The sequence below is a fragment of the Thalassophryne amazonica genome, chromosome 12, assembly GCF_902500255.1.
Source record: "Thalassophryne amazonica chromosome 12, fThaAma1.1, whole genome shotgun sequence".
Taxonomy (NCBI): domain Eukaryota; kingdom Metazoa; phylum Chordata; class Actinopteri; order Batrachoidiformes; family Batrachoididae; genus Thalassophryne; species Thalassophryne amazonica.
Window position 1 is genome coordinate 66,526,352 of NC_047114.1, and position 23,874 is coordinate 66,550,225.

Genomic DNA, 23,874 nt, shown 5'->3' on the forward strand with positions numbered 1-23,874 from the left:
TAGAAAGAGAGAAGAAGAAGAAAAAAACTCCAGACCATTTTCTTATTGAAATTTTTTTTCTATACTATCAAGTCCAAGGGCAGACTGAGTAGAACAGTCCGGTCCATAAGCAGTTGTGACAATTTTGTCATTTTGCCTCCATGGTGGACTGAAGCAGAGAACAAATTTAACACAAGAAAACAGATCAAATCAAATCTGTCGCTGAAATTTCACCTGTTCTTAAGAAAATCCTCTCCTGGTTCACTCCACCATAAACCTGGTGATGCAACAGACCAATGTTGCACTGTGCACACTCCTTCAGTTTTGTCTGAGTGCCTTGGTGGCTTCCCTCACTGGTCTCTTTCTTGCATGATCACTCAGTTTTTAATAAGGGCCTCCTCCAGACAGATTTATCATACTGTTTGCATTTCTTAATCATTGAAGTCAGTTAACTCCAAGACATATTCACAGACTCGAAATGTTTGTCTGGCTTGTCTAAAGAAAAATACATATATAAGTGATGATTTCTATTGAAAATACACCTCATATTTAGTTTGTCCAATTTCCTATGGGCTCTGAAAATGAAGGCAGTGTGCATAAAATGGCTAATTACAAAATGGTTAATACATTACTGAATTAAAATGTAATGTCTACACTACAAGCACATCTTGATTGTTTCATGTCTACTGTGGTGGTGTAGAGGCAAAAATCACACACACACACAAAAAAACCTGTCAGTCCAAATACTTATGGACCTGACTGTAGCTCATCAACATTGTAAACTCACTCAGAATTACAAATGTTTTAACTTTATGGAAGAACCAAAGATTGTAAACAAAGGTCAACAAAAAAAGGTAAAAAAGGACAATACAAAAATAGAAAAAAACCAAACACTTAACATGAACAGAATATAATAATTCAAAAACATTTGAACATTCAATAAACACAAAAAGAGGTAACAATAAAAAAAAACAACTTACATTTTCATGGATGGACTTAGTGTGGTGCAGATGCCAGGGTTAGTCATACTTCAATTATTTTTTAAAACACTTTTTTTTTGGGGGGGGGGGGGCACGCTCACTCATCTGTAGCTGAAATACAGAGCCTGGTAGTCAAACACATAAGGTTGTGACGATGTGCAGCAAGCGTGTGATATGCAGAGCTGCACACAAGTTTGTGGAAGTGAGTGACGATGCAGACCTGAGTTTACCGTGCCACCATCACCACGCCAAGACGAGTTTAAAATGAGAATCCAGATTTAAGGAGACATGAGTTGCAGCTACACTGATATAAATGTCACACATCCAAAGAGAACGTAATGAGAGAGAGAGAAAGAAACATGCAAAAATCATCCCATACTCCTAGATACAAGGTTATTCTGGTGTTTGCAGTGATCAGTTAGCTAACACAAGAAAATCGTAAACTTTCTGTATCTGTACGTGATCGGGATCGTAGCCAAGAAGCCTTCGTGCAACAGTTTAAGGCAGCACAATCCCAGATCCTAATGCCGCGTTCACACCGGACGCCACGCGAGCGACAGCGGTTACAGGTTGCCATGTAATCCCTATGGAAGGATGCCTTGTGGCGCCACAAAAGTTCAAGCCACGCAATGGACGCAAATCAAGCAACACGAATAAAGCGATTCTGAGCGATTGGTGTGATATTGCGTTGCATTGCATCGCATCGCGTCACCCTCTTCCAAGTTGAAAAATCTGAACTTTTTCGTCTTGTTGCGCCGCGAGGACCAATCAGGGACTGGATATGTAGTGACGTGGACATGTCTGGAGTTTATACTTGATGGTGGACATGTCCTGTCTCTGGCAATCAGCCTGTGAGCAGGACTTATGTCCCTTTTGTCCTTATTTATGTAACACAATTTGACAGAGTTGGAGAGGAGAGCGATCAACTGCAGTAGCAGCCAGTTTGTGGTTTTTTTTGTTCACATGTGCGCGCAAACGAATCGTCCATGAAGATAATTTTATTAACAGCACAGATGTATAATAAAACAAATGGTGACTGGTTTATAACACAATTACAACAGAGATTGAGGGGAGAGCGATGAACTGCAGCAGCAGCCAGTTATTTTTTTTGTTTGTTCACATGTGCGCGCGCGAATGGGACAGGAGGTCCTCAAACTGGGTCCCGGAGAGGTGGAAGTACCGCTGAAAGTGACCATCATCCAGACGCGGCTCCTGCAGCAAATGATGAATTTGTGGCCTCCGGTGTGAACGTGGCTCAAGCAAAGCGACACACCGGGCGATGGTGGCAATTTGTGGCATTGTGTGGTGTCCGGTGTGAACACGGCCGTGATGCATTCTGGCATCATAATTATGAAACCAAATTTTGCCAAAATCAGATTTATGAAAAAGTTACAAATTATATTGAAACTAAAAAAAAAAACAAAAACACAAATACAACTGCTATTTGTAATTTTAAAACGTGTATATAAAATTTTTTTTTTTTTTAAATCATCTCAATAAAAAGTACTTTAAGTCTATATTGATGTTCTTCAATCGGTAGAATAATCACATTTACCTGAAAATATTCAGATAAAAAGGAAACAAATATTTTGGAGAAAAAAAATCTGACTTTCAAAAATTTCCATTTTATATAAATTAATTTATGCATTTGCTCGAGTGAGTCTGATCTCTACACTGGAATTGACACGGACTTGTAGCAGACTTGGAAATTACCATCTGTGATTCTTCTGCAGCTGGCGCTGCTTTACAATCAGCTAGCTTATTCTGAAATGCCTATCCCCATGTGACCACAAACACCGTCTGTGATCCACTAGTCTTTTAAAACCGCAAGACCGTGTGTACATTCAAATCTATTTCTCTCACCTTCAAGCAATATTTAAAGAGGAAAACCTCACAAACCACAGACACGGAACTTGGTTAGCTCAAGATAAATGTTCCTGGACAAAATATAGCACCATCTGCCACAAACAAAGAAATCCGGTAATCTACCCTGCTGTATTTCCAAACCCTGAATTTTACCAAGTGATGTGTTGCCAGGACCCCGACTTCACAAATACTAAAACACACTGTAACTAAAAATTTATGAAGGTGACATGGACAGTAAAATTACAGACACAAAGTCAATGAGCAAAGGATAATGCAGACTGGCTTGAACTCCTCCAGGTGGAAGGAAAACCAAATTGTTGTTGACACAAACATGATTTTAAAGTGTGCTGCTGAAAATGCCATATTTAGACACCAATTGGGGACACCAAAGAGTACCAACCTAACTTTAATGGTACTTTTGTGGACAGAAACATTTATGTGAGATTTAAGCTGGGATACATCATTGCACAGGTGAAGTTGAAGATGCAGTGAACAGATAATAGATCAGCGAAAGTCTTGTGAAACCATTTTGCTTATTTTCTTTCTTTTCAGTGTTTCTCAGACTCTGAATTGAAGTTTTGCTGCCATTCACATGACTTCATTAGCCTAAGAATCCAAAGTAGATGGCCTGCGAGTCACTGAGGTGAATGATGTGGACACCCATCAACCTTGAGAGGTCAATACCCCCTTGAGTAGCATCGAAGGCTTTGCAAGCACGGCACGCGGTGTTCTGATGAGTTGAGCATGCTTATTGGGCTGCTTCACATTCATATGGGCAAACGAGTCAATCTGCACACACCTAGGGCTACACTTCAGGTTATGCACTCAAATTAAGAGACACATATGGTAGTTACAACTTGATCATTTCTGGATTCGCTGTATACTTGAAAAAGAAATACATGAAGGAAACAATGACAAATAAAATAAATCTAAAACATAGCATTCCCTGCACAGATTCCAACCCGAATGTTACATAAAACCCAAGAGGGAGCCCTCTTTCATGTCGTTCTGGGTATCATGCCACCACACTCCCCAAACATCAGTGGAGGAGAGGGGAAAAAGCAAAAAAGCAACAGTAAGGGTGCTCTGACATAAATACAGGTACACTAAGCTAACATTTGTTTCACTTCAAGTTGTGCAGACATCCAACTTTATGTACCACCTTGGTTGTCATGCCAACACAAAGGGCTAAAGCCATCAAAGACTAACAGTGAATGCATTACACCAAGTGTGTCTGGCAGGTTCACTTATCTTTAGGGGCTCTTCTGCCTTCTGGAATTGACAGAAAGGGAGTGCTTTAAGCTGGATTCAAGACTTTGGCCCTGCTTTGATGGAAGCCGGTCAGCGGGAAGCTGAGGAGGAGCTGCTTGGGTTGGTTATTTTGTGTCTATTACTGTGGGTTTCTTATATCTAAAGTATATGACTCACTTTGTCAGTAGTTTTGGTCATGGCCTCCGCGCTTCGTGTGCATGTGTGTAAATACGTGTGTCTTCTGAAGCGTGTCCAAATCTCATTTTCCACCATACATCCTCTCGATATCTTCTTGGTAGTGCGTTTTCAGCTCCTTGCGTTTCAGTTTGAACGCGTCGGTAACCAAGCCGGTCTCTGGTGTCCAAGGCTCTGCACTCAGGCGGATTTTCTTGGGGATCTCAAATCGTTCCAGTTTTCCTGGATGGGGAGGAAAATACATTACATTTCTGAGGGACAAACATGTTGCTGGAAGCACGTCACTCTAATAATTCCCGCAGATGAGCTATTGCACATTTGCATCATGTTCTTTGCATGACAATAATAAGCAGCCTCAATAGTTTAAAAAAAAAAAAAAAATTCACCAAATACTTCTCATTTATACCTGTGACAGCGACCTCTGTGATGATGTGAAGAACCTCCTTTTCCAACTGAGGGCTGTTGCAAATCTCCTCCCATGTGCCCGTCACCTGATTCTGCTCTGCTAGTGCCACTAGCTGCTTGTGGTTTGGCACCACAAAGCTGATCACATACGAGTAATCACTGAAAATCAGAACAGTCAGTGTGATTGATTATTTTAAAAACAAATATTAAGTGATAATGTTTCCCATATGAGAGACGCGAGCTGGAATTACAGTGCAGAGTTTTACCTGTTGGCGTAGGCACAGATGTTGTCGACCAGTGGGCAGTTTTTCAATACAGCCTCCACTTTTCCAAGAGACACAAACTCTCCTGCCTGCAGTTTTACCATATCTTTCTTTCGATCTGTTTAAACAGATGATGTTGAAATGAATAGTGGGTGATAACATCAAAATTCTCAGCCCCATATTATATATATATACATATATACACATATATACATATTTATCCACTGGATGCTTTGATGTTGTTTCTATGTCCTGTAGTTACAAAGTTCAAACCGGAGGTATACACTCTGTGAGTGCTGTAGTTTACTTATAGCCTAAAATCACCACATTGATGCACTGATTCAATGGTGTGCTTAATTTTTTTTTTTTTTTAAATTCTAGTTATTCACAACTTACAAGCGTTCCAACCAAACAACAATCACTTGCCTGTTACACAGATTAAATTTTTTCCCCAGTCAGAAAAAATTTGATGCAAGCTAAATGCAGAAGATTAAATAATTAATGAAGTTGTTACATTCAGCCATTTGGGCCATTCCATCACGTTTCACTCAATGGGTTAAACCTCACACTGTCAAATTTTGGTGAAATTTGGTATATAGGTAGTGTTTGGTGGGAAACATCTACTTTTTTAAATTTCAGCTCAGTTGGAGCAACAGTTCCTGAGATATTGTAATTTATTTTCTTCACTTTTTTGGCAAAAAGTGCGCAGCTGCTGAAATTCAAATGACCGTAACGCAGCAACCTATGGTCTGACTTTCAAAAGTAAGGTATCTTTGGAAAGGATCTTACATAAGGAATCTAAATCTGACATTTATTTGATCTTCTGAGAATATTTATGCATAATGACCTTATGACCTACTTTTTGACCTTGAAATTGACAAATTGGGACAAATTACATTGTGATACTCTTGAATGAAAATTGTAGCCCTATATGTTCTGTATAACATATTAAAAAACTGAGAGGGTAAAATGTTTAGCTTTCAAGCAATTTCAAATTGAAGTTAGCATACTCACACCTGAATAGAGCATTGTATGTGGTTTCTTCATATAGGATGTATGTGATACCTGTACCAGTGTGACTGTTCACACATTCCTCAAGGAAGTGATATTACAAAAAACATAGCTGCCAAAATTACAAAAAGTGCATTATTTCACTGATGGATGTGGTGGTCAGTACAAAAATAAGCACAACTTTATACATCTGTGTTACCATGAGGAAGGTTTTGGCCTCCTAGGAGAATGGAATTTCTTTGCAACCTCACACAGGAGGAGTGCCTGTGATGGAATTGGTGGCACCATCAAAAGACTGGTCATAAGCACAAGTCTACAGCGTTTGACTCAACAGTACCAAATCAATGTTTGAGTACTGTGAACAGAATATCCCAGGAATCCAATTCTTTCATGTTAAACAAGATGAGGTCGATCTCTGTGAAACTAAACTAAAACCAAGATTTGATTTAGCCAACACAATCAAGAGAACTCTTCAGTACCATCATTTTGTCCGTCATTCTCAAAACTATGCAAGCATACAAACTCAGCAACCAGAAAAATACTCCAAATTTAGTAGAGATCCAAGGCCCTGGTAATGAAGGCGGTGATGATTTATGTGTACCCTTAGTTCATGCATAGAGCTCTGTGTGCTGCATCTACGATGACCTTCCATTGATAGGAAGAAGAGGAATTTGGTGACTTCAGAATAAGATTTATACACCCTTATGGACAAGCAAGAACATTTCATTGGCCACCAAAGGATGCTCAGTGCTGGATTCCAGAAACTGATGTACACTGTGTTATAAATGCTCCATATCTGACATCATCTTCCACAAGAAACTGCAGTATCTCCTGGGAAGGAGCTTTTCAGAAGTCACTATTCAAAATGGCCCGCTGACATGGACGAGGATGGCTACTGCAGGAGTTCTCCTGGAGAGACTTCAGGATGATATACATACTTAAATAATTATTTTGACAGCTTTCATCATATTCAGGAACTGATCTGATGATCAGATTTATTGCCAAACCACATGTATGTTCATGAAACCCGTGCTTTTTGTATGTAGAAAATATGGAGACACTGATTTTTGCAACAGGTATGCCAACTTCAATTTCAAATTGCTTGAAAGCTAAAAAACAAAAACAAACAAACAAAAAAAAACAAACAAAAAAAAACTTAACCCTCACAGGTTTTTTTTTATGTTCTACAGAACATACGGGGCTACAATTTCACTTAAGAGAATCGCAATATAATTTGTCCCAATTTGTCAATTTCAAGGTCAAAAAGTAGGTCAAAAGATCAGCATGACTAAATATTCTGTCAGATTTGGATTCCTTATGTAAAATCCTTTCTTTTGAAAGTCACACCATTGGTTGCTGAGTTATGGTCATCTGAATTTCAGCTTCCTTTTTTTGCAAAAAAGTGGAAAAAAGAAATAAAAATGGCAATATCTCAGGAACTGTTGGTCCGATTGAGCTGAAATTAGAAAATAAGCCTTTTCCCCACCAAAGACTACCCATACAAATGGACTACATTTATATAGCGCTTTTCCATCAACATGAGATGCTCAAAGCGCTTTACAACAATAATGCCTCAAATTCACCCTGATGGTAGGGTGCTGCCATAGAAGGCACTCACTGGGAGCAACTAGGGGTGAACTAGTGACTTTCCGGTCAGGCTGGGATTTGAACCGAGGCTCCTCTGGTCTCAAGCCCAACACTTAACCACAAGACCATTACCTCCCCCTATATACCAAATTCCATTAAAATCTGAATGAATAAGGTTTAAAATCACAATCTGAGAGGATGAAATTTAAAATCACTTCTTTTTGGGGGTGATTTGAGACAGAATGACCCATTAAGCCTTAAAAAAAAAAAAAAAAAAAAAGGTTTTACAGTCATAAAACAACCCAAGGTTCAGTCATTAGCCAGCATTTGTATGACATCAGTCTTTTGGAAGTGCTGTATGACTGTGCTAAAAGCATCAAACATCTGCTGTTTCCTGATGGCGTTTAGATATTTTTTGGATGCTTTATTTATTTTGAATTTTATTCTTTAACGTTCTGTATTGACTTGGAGTAATTCATTCTGAAATCCTAAAAGGTGTATCCTTGGCACCATGTACAGCACAAATAAGCACATTTTGTTGTTTACAAACCGACGATCTTGAGGCATCCATCAGGATGGAACTCTCCGATATCGCCAGTGCAGAACCACCGCTGACCAGTCTCATCCACAAAAAAGTCCTCGCAGTTCTTTTGTTCGTTGTTGTAGTAACCCATTGTTACATTGGGCCCACCAATCAGAATTTCTCCTCGTGGGTTGGGCTTGTCTGTACTGTAATAACCCCCTAGAGGAGCAGAGAACAGACTGTTTAGAAAGAAACAAGATGCAAACGGTTTCTCTAAAGCTGGGTTGTTGCCATCTGGCTTACCCTCTTCCCAGTCCTTCAGTGTGAACTCTGAACAAACAAGCGGCGCACCAACTCGTCCTGTGCTGTAATCCCAAGCTAAAAAACACCAGCAGAGCCGTTATGTGGCGAAAGGAGACAATTATTAAAAATCATTCAGCTGCTTCCCTCTTCCCACAGGACAGCAAAACATGCACATCTCTTTCTTCTCGCCACAAAATCCACACTCTTATTACCCTCACTGATCGTGCCGGCTCCGCAGGTCTCTGTTAAACCGTATCCCTGACCCACGGGGCAGCACATACAGATGTTCATGAACCGCTGAGTGGCCGGGGAGAGGGGTGCGCCACCAGAAAGCAGCAGCCGTATGTTCTCTCCCAACAGTGCACGCACCCGCTTGAACACAAACCTGACAGGAACAAGGGGAATGAAATAAAACAGACACAATGAGCAATGAGAGGTGGAAGAGAAGTACTGAGTAAGTCATTATGTGTCGTGAACAGTTTCAATGGCTTCCAGATACTGGCTCATACCGCGCTGTGCAGAATGACAGCAGAACTGAAAAATCGTTAACAAGGAATGATTCACATTTAGAGCAGTGCTCCAAATGAGAGTGCCCTTTGCTGAAATCTTTCATTTCTGGCATGGTACTGCCACAACAACCATCTCACACAGGATCTTCTGCATCCTTTTAAGCAAACCAAACACTGACTACCTGCTATAAGAATTTAATTAAAATCGATCAAAGGATAAAAAATGCTTGTGAAATGTCAGGGCCAATTCTGAACATTTAAGAATTAGTCGCAGGACTAATTTACAGATGAATAATAACCACAACAAAAAAAGTTACAATTTTGATGAATTAAATTACCATAAGAATTAGTTAAACATGGTGTAAATTATGCTGAGTGTTGAATATGAGACATATGAAAGAACCCTGCCTGAATGCAGGTCACAGTTTTAATGCTAGCGTGTTGGTTCTCACTCAAACAGCGCCACCTGCAGATTTGATACAACTTACTGTATATTTCTATTTTCTTTGCAAATCCTATTGCTTGGACATAGCTTTAATCAACCTTCTACCTGGAAGACTGAAGTGAATATAAGTTGTGTTACAGTAATAACTGCAAAGAGAGCAACTTCACAATCTTTGTTTATATGCATGATGGTAATGTTAATATTCTCACATTTTTAGAAATGTCAAATATATCTAATGCAGCACTTTTTTCTTCCATATGCAGTAAGACTTTGGATACTAGTGACAAGGCTAAGTGGTAGACCACAATCCTTTGCACTGTTTGTAGAGACTGGGTGTAGAAAAAGAAAGAATTAATCATTTATACGCAGTTATAAGCCGTCTCTAACAGAGGTTAATGTTTCCATATGGATTAAAGGGGAGGGAGCACATTCAAACAGAAGGTGCCTTGCTCTGTTTGTGTGTATGTTACCTGTCACACAGTGGTGTGCTGTAACCCTTGGACACCTGCTCCAACTTGTAATTGTAAGCCAACACGAAGAGCGTCTTCTGGAATTTGCTCATCTCCTCCACTTTAGTCATTACATTCTTATAGATTCTATCCATGATCTCCTACACACAACAGTTGAATAAATGAGAGGAAAAAAAATGCACATAACTTAAAGCTAACATGCTGATTATTTCAAAACCCCATTTTTGGACTAGAACTCTTCTGAACCTTTGATATTTTTATGACGTGGTGTAAAATAGGAGAGAGAGAAAGGAAAAAAAAAAAAACCACTATTCCCATTTTAATATCTATATAGTTACAGGACACGCGTGCCGGGCGTGTCTGGCCTGACGTGCAGGACTATATGACTATGAGCACTGCAGGACTATATGACAAGCTAACAGTGTGACAAATACACTACTTTCAGTCACGTATCAGCAAAGATACACTGTTTATCTCCTTGTTGATTTTAGCCATTTCACACTCGAGTTATAAGTAGGGATGAGTATTGATAAGATTTTATTGATATCGATGCCATTATCAATTCTGCTTATCGATTCCCTTATCGATACCTCTTGTGAATTTTGTACTAAAAGTAGGCTTTACAGGTTTTCTATGTATTTCATTGAGTCTTAAAGTAAATAAATATGAAATTGGTCACTGTATCCTTGATCTCTGGACATAAATAAAACGGTGTTTCGCTTTGAAGTTATTAATTCCAACTGGACTCTATCCTTCTAACTTGACTTGGCAGACAGCCGTGCAGCGTTTGGAGCTGTGTGAACAGAACGGAGGACGATTCTCGTTTCTTTCTCGCAACAAGACAGGAGTCCCAGTTACTGACTTTAATCTGCACAAAAATGACTCACCATTGACATATTCAGGGATGAAAGTGGTGAAAAACAAAAAAAGCTGAAACCCAAAATTACCCCCCCAACACCACCTGCTTTGTCCAAGGGCCCTGAAATACCAGTCCCATGGGGATTTGAACCCAAGATCCTCTGGTCACAAACCCACCACTGTAACCACTTCAGCGTCACCTCCCGCTCAATGAAATGGAGAATCAGTGACATGGGAACTTATTTCATGTGATATTTTGGATGTTTAAAACTGCACAGATGTGTTTGTGTTGTGACTTCTAGGAAACACTTACTGGTACTGAAGCCATGAGAGTAGGCTTGAGTACAGTGGCATCACCTTTACTGCCTTTCTTTATCTTTGTTGACTGTGAATGTGAAACAAGACAAAGTTACTTCTGGCATCACTGCTACATAGCACTGGTGCAGTAGATGAGTTTCAGTGCTAAATAATGTACAACTGCAATGCATTAAGGGAAGGCATTATTGCACCACAAACATTGTGTGTTGTGTTTACACACTGACCTGGTCCGCTAGCGTGTGAGGGGAGGAGTAACCAATCCGACAGCCATGTGAGATACACACCAATTCAGCACTGAGTTCTAAAACATGTGCCAAGGGCAGGTACCCGATATAGGTGTCCGTTTCACTGCCAGCACAGAAACATCATCATTCTAATATATAACAGACACAAAGTTTCTTAACTCGAGAATGTTTGGTCAATGAAAGGATGCAGTTTTGAAAAAGTTACATATGCGTTTGAACAGCATTTTATATATAGACACAGAATACCATTCTGGGATTTCAGAGTCACAAGAAAAAGGAAGTTTCTGAGACAGAGCAGAGAATCTGATATTGCCATACTTGAGGTTCGGGATTCGCTCAGCCATGCCAGTGACGCCAGCAATGATGTTGCTATGAGAGATCATGACACCCTTGGGGATGCCTGTGGAGCCACTGGTGTACATAATGACGGCGATGTCAGATGCTACTGGCTGCTTTATTTCTACTGCGACTGCATACAAAAGAAAAAAGGTGGAAAGAAATACCACACATCTGTGTAAACAAGATGAGCTGTTATTATCTGGGAGGCATAAACTCTTATGAATGTATACATTTTATACTGTAGAGATAAAAACACTTTTCTGCAGATGAATCTTTAGATGATCCTCTTCAATTTGTTGCTTAAAAACTTAATTAAGGACTGTGAATCCAGCTATTAGTTTCCCCCTTAAAACGGTATGCACATCTGAGTTTGAAATTTCCTTCCCTGTACACAGAGCATCCAGAAAGTATTCACAGCACAAAAAACTAAAAAAAAAAAAAAAACGAAAAACTTTTTTTATGTTGCCATTATGGGCTGTTGGGAGTAGAATTTTTAAGGAAAAAAAAAATATTTCATCCATTTTGGAATAAGACTGTAACATAAAATGTGGAAAAAGTGAAGTGCTGTGAATACTTTCTGGACGCACTGTAGATAGTTTGCAATTTATTACAAATCCCCACTTCTATTGGATTTACTTACTGGCGTATTAACAGGTCTAGGAGCATGCAGTTCTGCCGGACGTAGCTGTAACCACCACATTCTGGAACCACCCTGAGTAACTGAATGACAACCATCCAGACAGACAACCAATCCATCCCAAACTATCCAAAGTAACCAGCCGTCTGCCACAACCATACGAACTGTGTGTCCTCGTTTTTTGTTTTTCCAGTTGCAGGAGTCCTAAACACTGAGGCACCAGCATATCAGATCATGCAAGTGATGTTTCTCATCTGAATCTCCTTGATCATTTGATACAAAGTCATTAAAAAACGGTACCCAAAGATTCTTCAAAGAGACCGAATCATCACCTGAGGTGACTGGTTAGGATTCAATCTCACAACCATACAGTAAAACAGGAAGCACTAGAACCCAAAAGACTTGGTCCTTTGGCCTCCTAAGGTATCAACATTGCCAAACATCTCTGCGCAGCAACCTCATGACTCCATAAAGCCCCTTTCACACCGGGGTTGCTCCCAGTTGTGTCACGACGAAGCAGGAATTTCTGCGTCAGGTGCGAGCAGCAGGGAGCAGAGAAGAGGTGAGAATGCAGCCTGCAGGTTCTCTGCACAGAGAAATCAGAGTGCACAGTTTGGCTACAGCCAGACTGCGCACTCTGACTTCAATTCTAGTTTATATTTGTTCTTGTGCTGAGCTGCAGGGCCGCGCTCTGAGTTCTGCCTGGAGTTCTACTTGATGTTGACATGTCCTGTCTCTGGCAATCAGTCTGTGAGCAGGACTTATGTCCTTTTTTTTTTTTTTTTTTTTTTTTTTTTTTTAACTGTGATGAGAGAGTTTGGGGAGAGAAAGGAATTAACTGCCTGCAGACAGTTTTTTTTTTCTTTTAATTGTTCACATGTGCGCGTGTGAACAAACCATCCGTGAGTGGACTGGAGATGTCCGGACTTTTTACTGGAGGTCTCTGGCAATCAGTCTGTGAGCATGACTTTTATGGATTTTATTTAAACACATTTGTGAGAGAAGAAGCTGCTTCACAGTGTCTCTCCTCACCAGACAGCTCTACACAGGGAGGAGCAGCAGCTGCAATCAGCATTTTTTTTCCCTGTGGTCTTTTTTTTTATTTTTTAAGCGTGTAATTGTTACTGCATTGAGTACACGGTATAAAAACAATCCTGCGTGATTTATACTTCGGGAACAATGGAACACAGCAGGAATCATAAATTGGTGTCGGGTAACTGTCTTGTGAGTGTGTGGCTTCCAGTCACGCTGAGTACCGTCCTGTTGCTCTGACTTGCGCAGAAACTACTTAATTCTGTGTCGAGCAGAGGACGCAAAAAAAAAAGAAACATGTTTAATTTATGTTTGCGCCCCTCGTGCTGTTGTGGCCACGTGGCGTCGTCATAACGACGCACGACGCAACCGGGAGCAGCCCCGGTGTGAAAGGGGCTTAAGCTCTTGTCAGATGTTCCTCAATTTCAAAGCCTGAGGACAAAGAGGCATAAATGTCCCTGCCAAGGTAAATGAATGTTGTGACAATTTTGACACTTTGACCGCATAAAGATACACTTCTGATACCTGAACCCAGGAAATCACTGAAAGCCTTGATCCTAGTTTTGATCCATGAAAACTGCAAACCCAAACAATTTGATTCCTCACTCAGCTTCTCAAGTGTTGTGATCAGGGTGTCCAATGATTTCACAAATATCACAGCATACTATTTGAAATCAAGGTCATTAAACCTTTTTCTCACAAACACCAAACAAAAAGGTACCTAAGCCACTGAGTTCCACAACTCTACCCAACATCCAGTCCATACTCGTACTGAACAGTGTCAGACACAGAACACATCCATGACAAACACTAATAGACACTGGTAAAATGTGAGAGAATCTGCCCCCACTCTATACACCTCTGCAAATATCACTGCTTATTTGCAGCTTATGTAACATCCTGAATATTGACAGGAATCCAGGGATGAGATTGGCAAATTCAATTTTCAGAGGAAAATAAGCCAGGGTCCAGGGGCCACAGGCCCCGGCAGGTCCAGGGCAGAGCCCTGGCCAGGGGGTCAGGGGGCCAAAGTCCCCCTGAAGCCAAAGCATTTTTGCTGTTTTTAAACATGTAAATTGCACTAAAATGATATTAAAAACTACTATAAATGCCAGGTGTTCATATCTATAATTCAAACTGTAAACCCTTACTAAGACCATCTACTGTACATGTGTATTTTTGTGACCAAAATATTTTTTCATAACTAGACTTACTTGATTTTCAGCATTCTCCACTTTCAGCATGGCATACTTGTCAACAAACATACATGTACATGTATATCCTCAAATACATGTACATGTATAATCCAGTGTTCTATGTCCATTGAACTGTCAGGCCATATAAGGTTTATATTTAGTCGATGTGATCTCCACCTATAACACTGTATCACAAGATCATTGCTTCACTTTATCATACTGGACTAATTATATATGAGGACTTTCACTGTGTCACATTGTTTCAAGCGCTCTCTCGCGCGCGCTAACTCTCTCTCTCTCTGTTAGAGAGATTTTTTATTTTGAGGAGTCTGAGTCTCCTCAAAATAAAAAAAAAAATCTCTCTATCAATCAGACTCCTTAAAATAAAATAAACCCACTCTCACTCGCGCACGCTCTCCCTACCTCACTCTCTCTCTCTGTGTCTAATCAGAGCTGTGACTCTAAAATAAACGCACACTCGCTACATGTCGGTGCGCTCATCAAACGCCCTAATCGATCAGTCTGATCAAAGCTGAAAAGAGCTGTGACTCAAATAAACGCGCACTCGCTGCATTAAAAAATAATAATAATGTTAAATGACTGTTTTTGAGCCACACCACACCATGCAGTAGAGAACAGAGTGCACTTCCACAGAGGCAGAAAATAGCACTGACACTGGTGCAGCAAGGCACACGCGACTGTGTGCACACATTAAAACGTGAACATACGCAGCTGCAAGTATGAACGAAAACTGTTAAAGGCTGAGTATGCGTGTATTTCGGCCGTATTTAAATGAAACGCTGCAATGAGCAGCTCTACAAATACGCCACTGTGAAAGCCCTAAAAGGTACTCCTGGCATTAAATTTTTTTTTTTTTGCATTCTCCCCCCCCCCCAACAACAACAAAAAAATTTCTCAACGGATTTGGACGTTTCACAAAATCGACCCCCAGGACTGTCAAATCCACGGAAAAATCTCATCCCTGGAAATCACAAAATGTTGGATGTCATAGCCAGCCAATATGCAGGTACTTTCCCAGAGAGAAACCTGGGCAACCTAATCAAACATTTTGTGAAAAATCAACAGAGGCTGCAGGGACACTGCTGATATTTGCAGTTGCATTCAACGAGTACTGGTCAATAGTTCACTTGAAGTGTGAAGGCAGACTGCTCAGGTTGCTGAGCGGCAAGTAACTGAAACTGAATCCTGTTTAGAACACATTATGTGATGTTTAAAAGGTTGTGTGTGCTGTTTGTATTGAGCCAGAATATTCTTGCAAAAGGCTCCTGATCACAAGAGAACATTCTTTCTGAAATATTTAATGTCTGATGGATAGGCAATACCATTTTTTTTTCCAAAATGGAGAAATCAAGCAGTAGGTCGCTTCTGTTTTGTACTGTATTCCAATTTAATTTTACGTATGCATACACACACACACACTTTTTCCCCCTCTGTCTTTTGGGGTCTATGTCTAGTCTATTATGAAATGTGAATTGACACAGAAAAGTGATTTTCTCCCTGATGATATACACACAGTAGCTGTTGCATGAAATCAAGTGGAAAGTGTCCGCTTGCATTAGTCAAAAGACAAACATGATCATTTTTACTTCCTTTAGTGTGACTAACTTATCATTCTCTCAAGGAGAAAAAAATAAATAAATCACCAAGTCACCATTGCATTGATCAGCATTTTGTACTGGAAAGTGTTACAGTGACTTCTTGTTGACTGTGTGACACATCAGATTTCACAGGACTTACAGTGTGTTGGCTTCACATAAACCTCCATCAGCGTATGTCCATTTCACTGACAAAATTACAAACCCTTTTAATCTCAACACACAAAACACTCACTGTTCTCAGGCCTGGATCCCATCTCCATCACAGTATCCATATTATGGACCACAACACCCCTGGGCATATCTGGCAACTTTGTTGGTTTACTGTCGACTACAATGATAAACTGCAGCCTTGGCACATCATACAGTATGGCCTGGAAGAGAAGAAAAATAACTGGGATGCATGCAAATAAAACCATTCGCAAGAAAAACAAGTGAATTAGAAAAATGAGGCAGGGGTGGTGGCCAAGTGGGTAATGCGCTTGGTTTCAGTGCAGAAGGTTCCCGGTTCAAATCCCACCCCTGCTACATTTCTCCATGTAATGTGGAGTTGCATCAGGAAGGGCATCCGGCGTAAAACCTATGCCAATTCAACATGCAGATCCACCTTGGATTTGCTGTGGCAACCCCGAGTACAAACAAGGGAGCAGCCGAAGGGACTTACTTTTACTATTAGTGTGCGTATGTATATGTACACATAGGCATGCACAGAACTGGTACTCATGGTGCATGTTAAAAATAAATGATGCACAGCAGAAAACACAATGGAAGCACTTCATAAGAGCAAAGCAATGACAGATTGTAGGAAAAGTGTTTCCCTCTGCTGCGCATTATATATATATATATATATATATATATATATATATATATATATATATATATTAGACTCTTTAAAAATGGGAAGTGCTTGTCCAACTCGCAAACAATTGACATGATGCAAATGGATACTGACAGTTTCCTTGTGAAGTAGGTACCTTGAGGCGTGTCTGAAGCAGGTCTTTGCTTGTGATGATGTGTGTAACCTCTGTCTCGTTCAAGCCATGGGCGATGGCTGTTGGTCCAAGAGTGGCGTAAAGGGTCACAACTGTCAATTCAGAATCCAGATGCTAGTGAAGTATTTTATAAATACCACATGTCTGAAAGAATGTGTCAGTGTGCATGTGTTTGTCACTCACGGCGGAAGTTGTACATGAAGCAGGCCTGTGCAGCCATGAGCCACTCTGCCCTGGTTTCACAGAAGATGGCAATGTTCTGCTGAGGCTTCTGGCCTAAAGCTACCAGACCACTGCCAAAACACTTTGCTGCCTGATAAGTCTCCTCATATGACAGCCAATTATAGTCCCCCAAAATGACCTGCAACATATGACATAAAAGCTGTTGTGCAATGTTTGCCATTATTTACACTAAACTAACAAATGCCTAATACAGAGTCTAATCTTGGTCTGAACCACACTGCTTGTGGACCACTGGCCCAGTTTGTTGACTCTGAAAAGCATTCACTTGAAGACTCAGTGCAAAATAAGTATAGTCCATTATGAAATGTGAATCTTTAAAGATTAACTTAAGACATAAAAACACATTTTGGTGCTGTTGTAGAATGTCCATATGCTTGCAGTTAAACACAAGCTCAACAAGTCCAAAACAAACTACAATTCTAAAACATAAACAAGGACAATTTTTTAAAATGGCAGCACATGAATAAATAAGTAAACAAACCATGTGGTAAAGGTTTAATAACAAATTCTAAAAATGTAGAGAGCCTGACTAAAAACATTTATATGTCGGCTTTAACCCTGGAACAGTAGTTTGATACCCATGTTCTAACACATTGGGTAATGCCTTTAGTAGCAATTTAAGTTTGTTGTATACAATGAAGAAAGTGCTTCAATTATTTCTGATGAACATTCCAACCCATTAAAAATTTACAGTATCCAACTATATAACAAAGCATAACATGAAAACAAAAATGCAAAAGTGAATCCAAAACACTAAACCATTCATACGATTTGTATCATATCACACATCGCCCTCTACTGGACTTTTGCAGCTATGGCATAAGGTGTGAGGTCAAGGTTTAATACTAACAGGAGCAGCAAACCACAGAAATAACTGTAATTTGTCAGAAGCAATCAAAATCTGCACACTTACAAACGACAGTCCACTGATACATGACCGAAGACATTTGTCTGATTCTCTTATGTGCACCCAAATATAACACTGGCTTGCCATCTGACCTTCTTGAAGACTTTGCCATTAGGCTGCAGCTCATCTTCTTCACTGAGCACCTCCCTCATGCCCAGACATGGTCTCTCTGGAAACTTTCGAGAAGCATATTCAAACATTTTGTCCAGGGTGTCCACCCCAGGGTAGAGCCATGATACCAGCTTGTCCAGGCTGTTGGTGACCCTGTAAGGCCCCGCTGGGTTTCCGCTAATCGAGCGAGCCTTGACTCGGCGTGCCCGTTCTAAGTTAGCTCCTGCTCCAGAGATAAAGTACCATGGTAGGAAAGTAATAGCAGAATAGACCCAGACCACAGAGCGCAGGACCTGCAGTAGCAAGGGGTTCATGTCCTCTTTCAACTTCATCTTTGAGAATGAAGTCAAAGGCCAAGGTGGACAGCTGGAGACTGCACTGGTCACTAGTGTCTTGATTTGCTGCAGAGGTTGAAGGCTGCAGCTAGTTTTATGTGGAATGTTTACACCTGCAACACACACACACACAAAATTATTTTTAGACTGTTTGCATCATGTAGAGATTTCGATCTGCTGCAAATGAGTGTAGAGCTGAAGCCTGGTAAACAGATTCGCTGTCATGAAGACCATCTTTGGCTATTTTTAGCCCATTTTCTTAGTCAGCATCCTCACCCGATCCCCTGTCCTTGCTGCACAGATTCTCAGGCTAAAACTGCAGTTCTAGGAGCACAGTCTCACTATGTAGGGTCCACACTGACCCAGACCTGGTTAGCATAACTTGGCATGCAAATTTTTACATAATAGACACCAGATGTCACTCAATTATAATGTGTTGGCAGCACAAACTGTACAGATGCTCTCTTAAGATGAAAAATCATTCTCTTTCTAAAATAGTGCAATCCAAGAGTGAACAGAGAAAAACAGACAAACTCACCAGCAGCTACATTAAGTGTCTCACATCAAAGCCAAATAGTCAATTTAATATTGTTCACCTGCACTGCACCACTCTACATCTACACCCCAGTAGTGCTCCAGTAAGGACTCAAGAGTCCATGGTCAGGACAATCCAGCACTGCATCCTGATTGTACACAATGCACGCTGCTACAAAGCAAGCACAATTCCATTTGTTAACCCTCCGACAGGTTCCATGACAAATTACTGACTCAATGAAGTCTGACCAAAACACTAGCTGTCTCTTGTATCAAGTGTCATCTATGACTACATTCCACTTGAGAGGTTTTCTGTGGATAAACATATCTCACCTACTTTGCAGTCACCAAAACACTACAATCACTGAGGTGGAGCACAGATCTGTAAAGTACTCACTTTGCTTCACTTTTTCCACATTTTCTTATCTTACAGCCTTATTCCAAAATGGAGTAAATTAATTGTTACCCTCAAAATTCTTCTCACAACACCCCATAATAACAACATGAAAAAGTTTTTTTTTTTTTAATTTTTGCTAATTTATTTAAAATATAAAATGAAAAAAAAAAAATCACACACATGTACATAAGTATTCACACCCTTTCCTCAATACTTGTTGATGCACCTTTGGCAGCAATTAGCCTCAAGTCTTCTTGAATGTGATGCCACAAGCTTGGTGCACCCATCTCTGGGTAGTTTTACCCATTCCCCTTTGCAGCACCACTCAACTTCATCAGGTTGGATGGGGAGCGTTGGTGCACAGCTATTTTCAGATCTCTCCAGAGGTGTTCAATGGGATTCAGGTCTGGGATCTGGCTGGGCCACTCAAGGACATTCACAGAGTTGTCCTGAAGCCACTCCTTTAATATCTTGGCTGTGTGCTGCTTAGGGTCAATGTCCTGCTGAAAGATGAATCCTCACCCTGAGGTCAAGAGCGCTCTGGAGAAGGTTTTTATCCAGGATGTCTCTGTACATTGTTGCATTCATCTTTCCCTCAATCCAGACTTGTCTCCCAGTTCCTGCCACTGAAAAACATCCCCACAGCATGACGCTGCCACCACCATGCTTCACTGTAGGCATGGTGACTGGTTTCCACCGAACATGACTGTAAATCAATCATTGTAAACTGCCTTTTGAGAATGCAGACACACCTATGTCAATGCTCAACAATGTGGCGGTTAACAGAATTCCTTTAGAAAGAGAGTTACTATCTCACAGGACTCCAACATAAACACAAATTAAATTTTACATGCAAAGGTTTGTGGTGATAATTTAGCACCATAAGTGTACTGCTGGATTTGCTGAAAAGAACAACGCAAATCTGTACTGCTGTAAAGTTGCCAACAGGGCTGCATGCTTATTGCTATGGCAACAGCATGAAACATACACACACATAACCTCACAAGAAATTTGGTAAAAATAAATATTAAAAACTACAAAAGGTGAAGAACACGTAAATATTTTATAAATTAGCAGACTACCTGAGTTGACTGGTGAAAAATATAAGAAAACAATTCCATAATGTGACCGAAGAAAATGTGCAAAGTGCAACTTTTGACTGTTGCACCAGAGGGCTGCAACTAAGGACTATTTTCATGATTGATTAAGAGCCAGTTTTTCTAAGGGTCAGGCAGGTTTATATTAGGGTGATTCATGACCCCTTCAGATTTGCCCCCCCAAAACTTTATGTGTAGATATACATTAGAAAGGAACAGAAATCACATTTTGCATCTTTGATAGGGTGCGCTTTTTTTTTTTTTAGGGGGCCCTGGGGTCAAAATGAGCCAAAATGGCTTTAAAAAAGTGGACCCTATCAAGGATAAAAAAAAAAAGTGATTTTTGTTCATTTCTAACATATCTGCCCATGAAAAAAAAAAATTGGGACAAATCTGAAGGGGTCATAAATCACCACCTGCCTGACTCTTATAAAATACAAGGTCTGTTAGAAAAGTATTGGACCTTTTTATTTTTTGCAATAACCTTATGGATTTGAATCACATGTGATTGCATCTAACAAGCTTGAACCTTCGTGCGCATGCGTGAGTTTTTTCACGCCTGTCGGTTGCGTCATTTGCCTGCGAGCAGGCTTTGAGTGAGCACTGGTCCTCCCCCCTCGTCGGATTTTCACTGTGAGGAAAATGTCTGAACAGCTGGAGCAGCAATGCATCAAATTTTTCCAGAAACTGTGAGAGACAGCCAGGTGGACACCATTCGGAAAATTCAGATGGCTTTCAGGGACGATTTTATGGGCATCACACAGATTAAGGAGTGTTACAGCCAGTTTAAAGATGGCGCACAATTGCGGAGGGCGCGCCACGCTCTGAGCGGCGATTAACAGGCTGAAACGACCAGATCATTTCCAAACTGAATGCTGTGTTGATCCGGGACGTCGTCTGACTACCAGAGAAATGGCAGAAAAGGTGGACATAGCACTTTTCTGGCACATTCCACTGTTAAAGGACATTCTGTCATGAAAACAGGAGCGGAGGAATTTGCCACGGAGCCGCTAATGGTGCGGAACAAACGCACCTCCGTGTTGGTCTCACAGGACATGTGACATACTCAGATCTTCGACAATTTCTCGGATACTCACTCGACTGAAAAGCCACCCAAAGCCGTCTGAATCTTCAGAATGGTGGAAGAGCTGGGCATGTCCCGTGAGACTTCCAACACGGAGGTGCTTTTTGTTCTGCACCATTAGCGGCTCCGTCCTGATGCGCGAATTCCGCTGCACATCTTTCATTACAAAATCTCCTGTAACAGTGTAATGTGCCGAAAAAGTGCTATGTCCACCTCTCTTGCCATTTCTCTGGTAGTCAGACGAAATCCCGGATCAACACAGCCTTCACTTTGGAAATATGGTCGTTTCAGCCTGTCGATGGCCGCTCGAAGCGCAGCGCGCCCTCAGCTGCTGTGGGCCGTCTTTAATCTGGTTGTAATGCTCCTTAATCTCTGTGATGCCCGTAAGATCTTCACCGAAAGCCATCTGAATTTTCCAAATGGTTTCTATCTGGCTGTCTCTCACAGTTTCTGAAAAAATTTTGATGGAGCAAAGCGGCAGTCGCTCGGCCATTTTCCTGCCAATGAAAATCCGCCGAGGGGGCTGGAACACTCCTCCCACAAAGCGTGCTCACAGGCGAATGACGCAACCGACAGGCGTGAAAAAACTCACGCATGCGCACGAAGGTTCAAGCTTGGCTGATGCACTCACACATTATTCAAATCCATATGGTTTTTGCAAAAAATAAAAAGGTCCGTTACTTTTCTAACAGACCTTGTAATGGCTCTTAATTATCAACTATTTTCTTGACTAGACATTTACCTGTAGTTGTTAGGTCCATAAAATGTCAAAAAAGCTTGAAAGATTTGATCAATGTTATCCAAAACCCACGATGAGGCCTTCAGATGCCATGTTTTGTCCACAGGCCAAAGATATTCAGTTTACTGCCCGATAGGAGTAAAGTAGCTGGAAAAACAAACCAAGGGAGAAAAAAAAAAATTCACATTTAGAAGGTGAAGTCAAAGAATTCAGATATATATTTTTAAATGACTCAAAACAATTAATTATCAAAATAGTTGTTGATTAATCAATGGTTAACTGATTAATCAATCTATTATTAATTTGCTCCATTGCACCACCACTCACAGCTTCATAGTGAAGTGGAGCACAGAAGAATTTTCAGACAAGAAAATGGATCAAATCCAAACTCAGGTCTCTTATGTGCCTTCTAGCAAACAGTCACTGAAATTTAACTGGTGATGCAAAAGACAAATGTTGCACTACACACAGTTTCTTCAATCACAGCCACAGAAGCTTATAACACCTTCAGAGTCATCATGGGTGTTTTTGTGGTTTTCCTCGCTCACCTTCTTGCACTCAGGCTTTGAGCATTGCCTACTCCAGATATATTTACTGTACAGTCTGCATTTCTTAATGACCGATGGACTCATGGACTGGATGCATTTGGTACTTGGTCTCACTGAAGAATCCTTGGGTATTCCTAGAATGACTTAGTGTCACACAAACAGTGACTTAGGTGAGGTGTATCATTTAAGTATTGCAGGAATGCCAACATATATTTTGGCCATATGGCATACTTCACTAGGCATGAGCACAGAGATGCCTCATGAATGAGAATCCCAGCAACTGGACAGCACAAGGAGATGCCTACGTTTCATCTGGAGGCTGCAGATAGTACATGGGTGCTGTTGAGAAGTGGGTATGAATCACTTGTCTGCCTGGTTGGTCACTGTACTGGCCTAAGGGTAGTTCGGTGGTGTGGTGAATGCACAGCATCACCGTAGGCTCCCAGACGTGAAGCGATGTGAATCAAGTCTAAGACATATCCAGTGAATGCTCATGTATCCATCTCCTGACACAGCTGAAGCTAACTGGCTGTAAAGGGGATGTTTTGTGTAAACAAGCCATATATTTAGTTTGTCAAATAACTTGTGGCCACTGGAAATGAATGAACTGTATAAAAGAATGGCTCAAACTCCTAAATGGCGAATGCAAAATTTTTGTTGAACCCTTTGAATTGCAGAGCAGCAGGAAGCTGAGTGGATAAAGGATTAATGATGGGATTAATAAAGTTATTGACTGATTAAGGAGCTGTCTTGCCAGCACTATGTAGACCTGGGTTTGAATGCTGCTTATGCTACCCATCTGTGTCCCTGGACAAGACACTTAATCTGCATTAGCTCAGTCAACCTATGTGTCCTGGCC

General features: G+C 40.7%; 1 protein-coding gene across 1 annotated transcript; it reads right to left on the reverse strand.

Moving 5' to 3' along the window:
* Positions 1 to 2,398: 2,398 nt before the first annotated feature.
* On the reverse strand, positions 2,399 to 22,614 carry acsl3b (acyl-CoA synthetase long chain family member 3b). Its single transcript, XM_034182908.1, has 15 exons — positions 22,471 to 22,614; positions 18,263 to 18,729; positions 17,204 to 17,381; positions 17,003 to 17,112; positions 16,264 to 16,402; positions 11,527 to 11,677; positions 11,188 to 11,311; positions 10,959 to 11,030; positions 9,788 to 9,927; positions 8,576 to 8,748; positions 8,364 to 8,438; positions 8,088 to 8,279; positions 4,943 to 5,057; positions 4,678 to 4,835; positions 2,399 to 4,493 (listed from the first exon to the last, which is right to left on the reverse strand). Exons 1-15 carry the CDS (start codon positions 22,487 to 22,489, stop codon positions 4,336 to 4,338), a joined length of 2,271 nt encoding a protein of 756 aa, XP_034038799.1. The 5' UTR covers positions 22,490 to 22,614; the 3' UTR covers positions 2,399 to 4,335.
* Positions 22,615 to 23,874: the final 1,260 nt, after the last annotated feature.

Excerpts from the sequence above, each read along its gene's own strand:
- acsl3b (XM_034182908.1), bottom strand. Across the intron at positions 11,031-11,187 it reads CTCACACGCTAGCGGACCAG|TCAACAAAGATAAAGAAAGG; the intron begins GTCAGTGTGTAA and ends TCACATTCACAG. Across the intron at positions 8,439-8,575 it reads AGCCGGCACGATCAGTGAGG|CTTGGGATTACAGCACAGGA; the intron begins GTAATAAGAGTG and ends GGTGTTTTTTAG.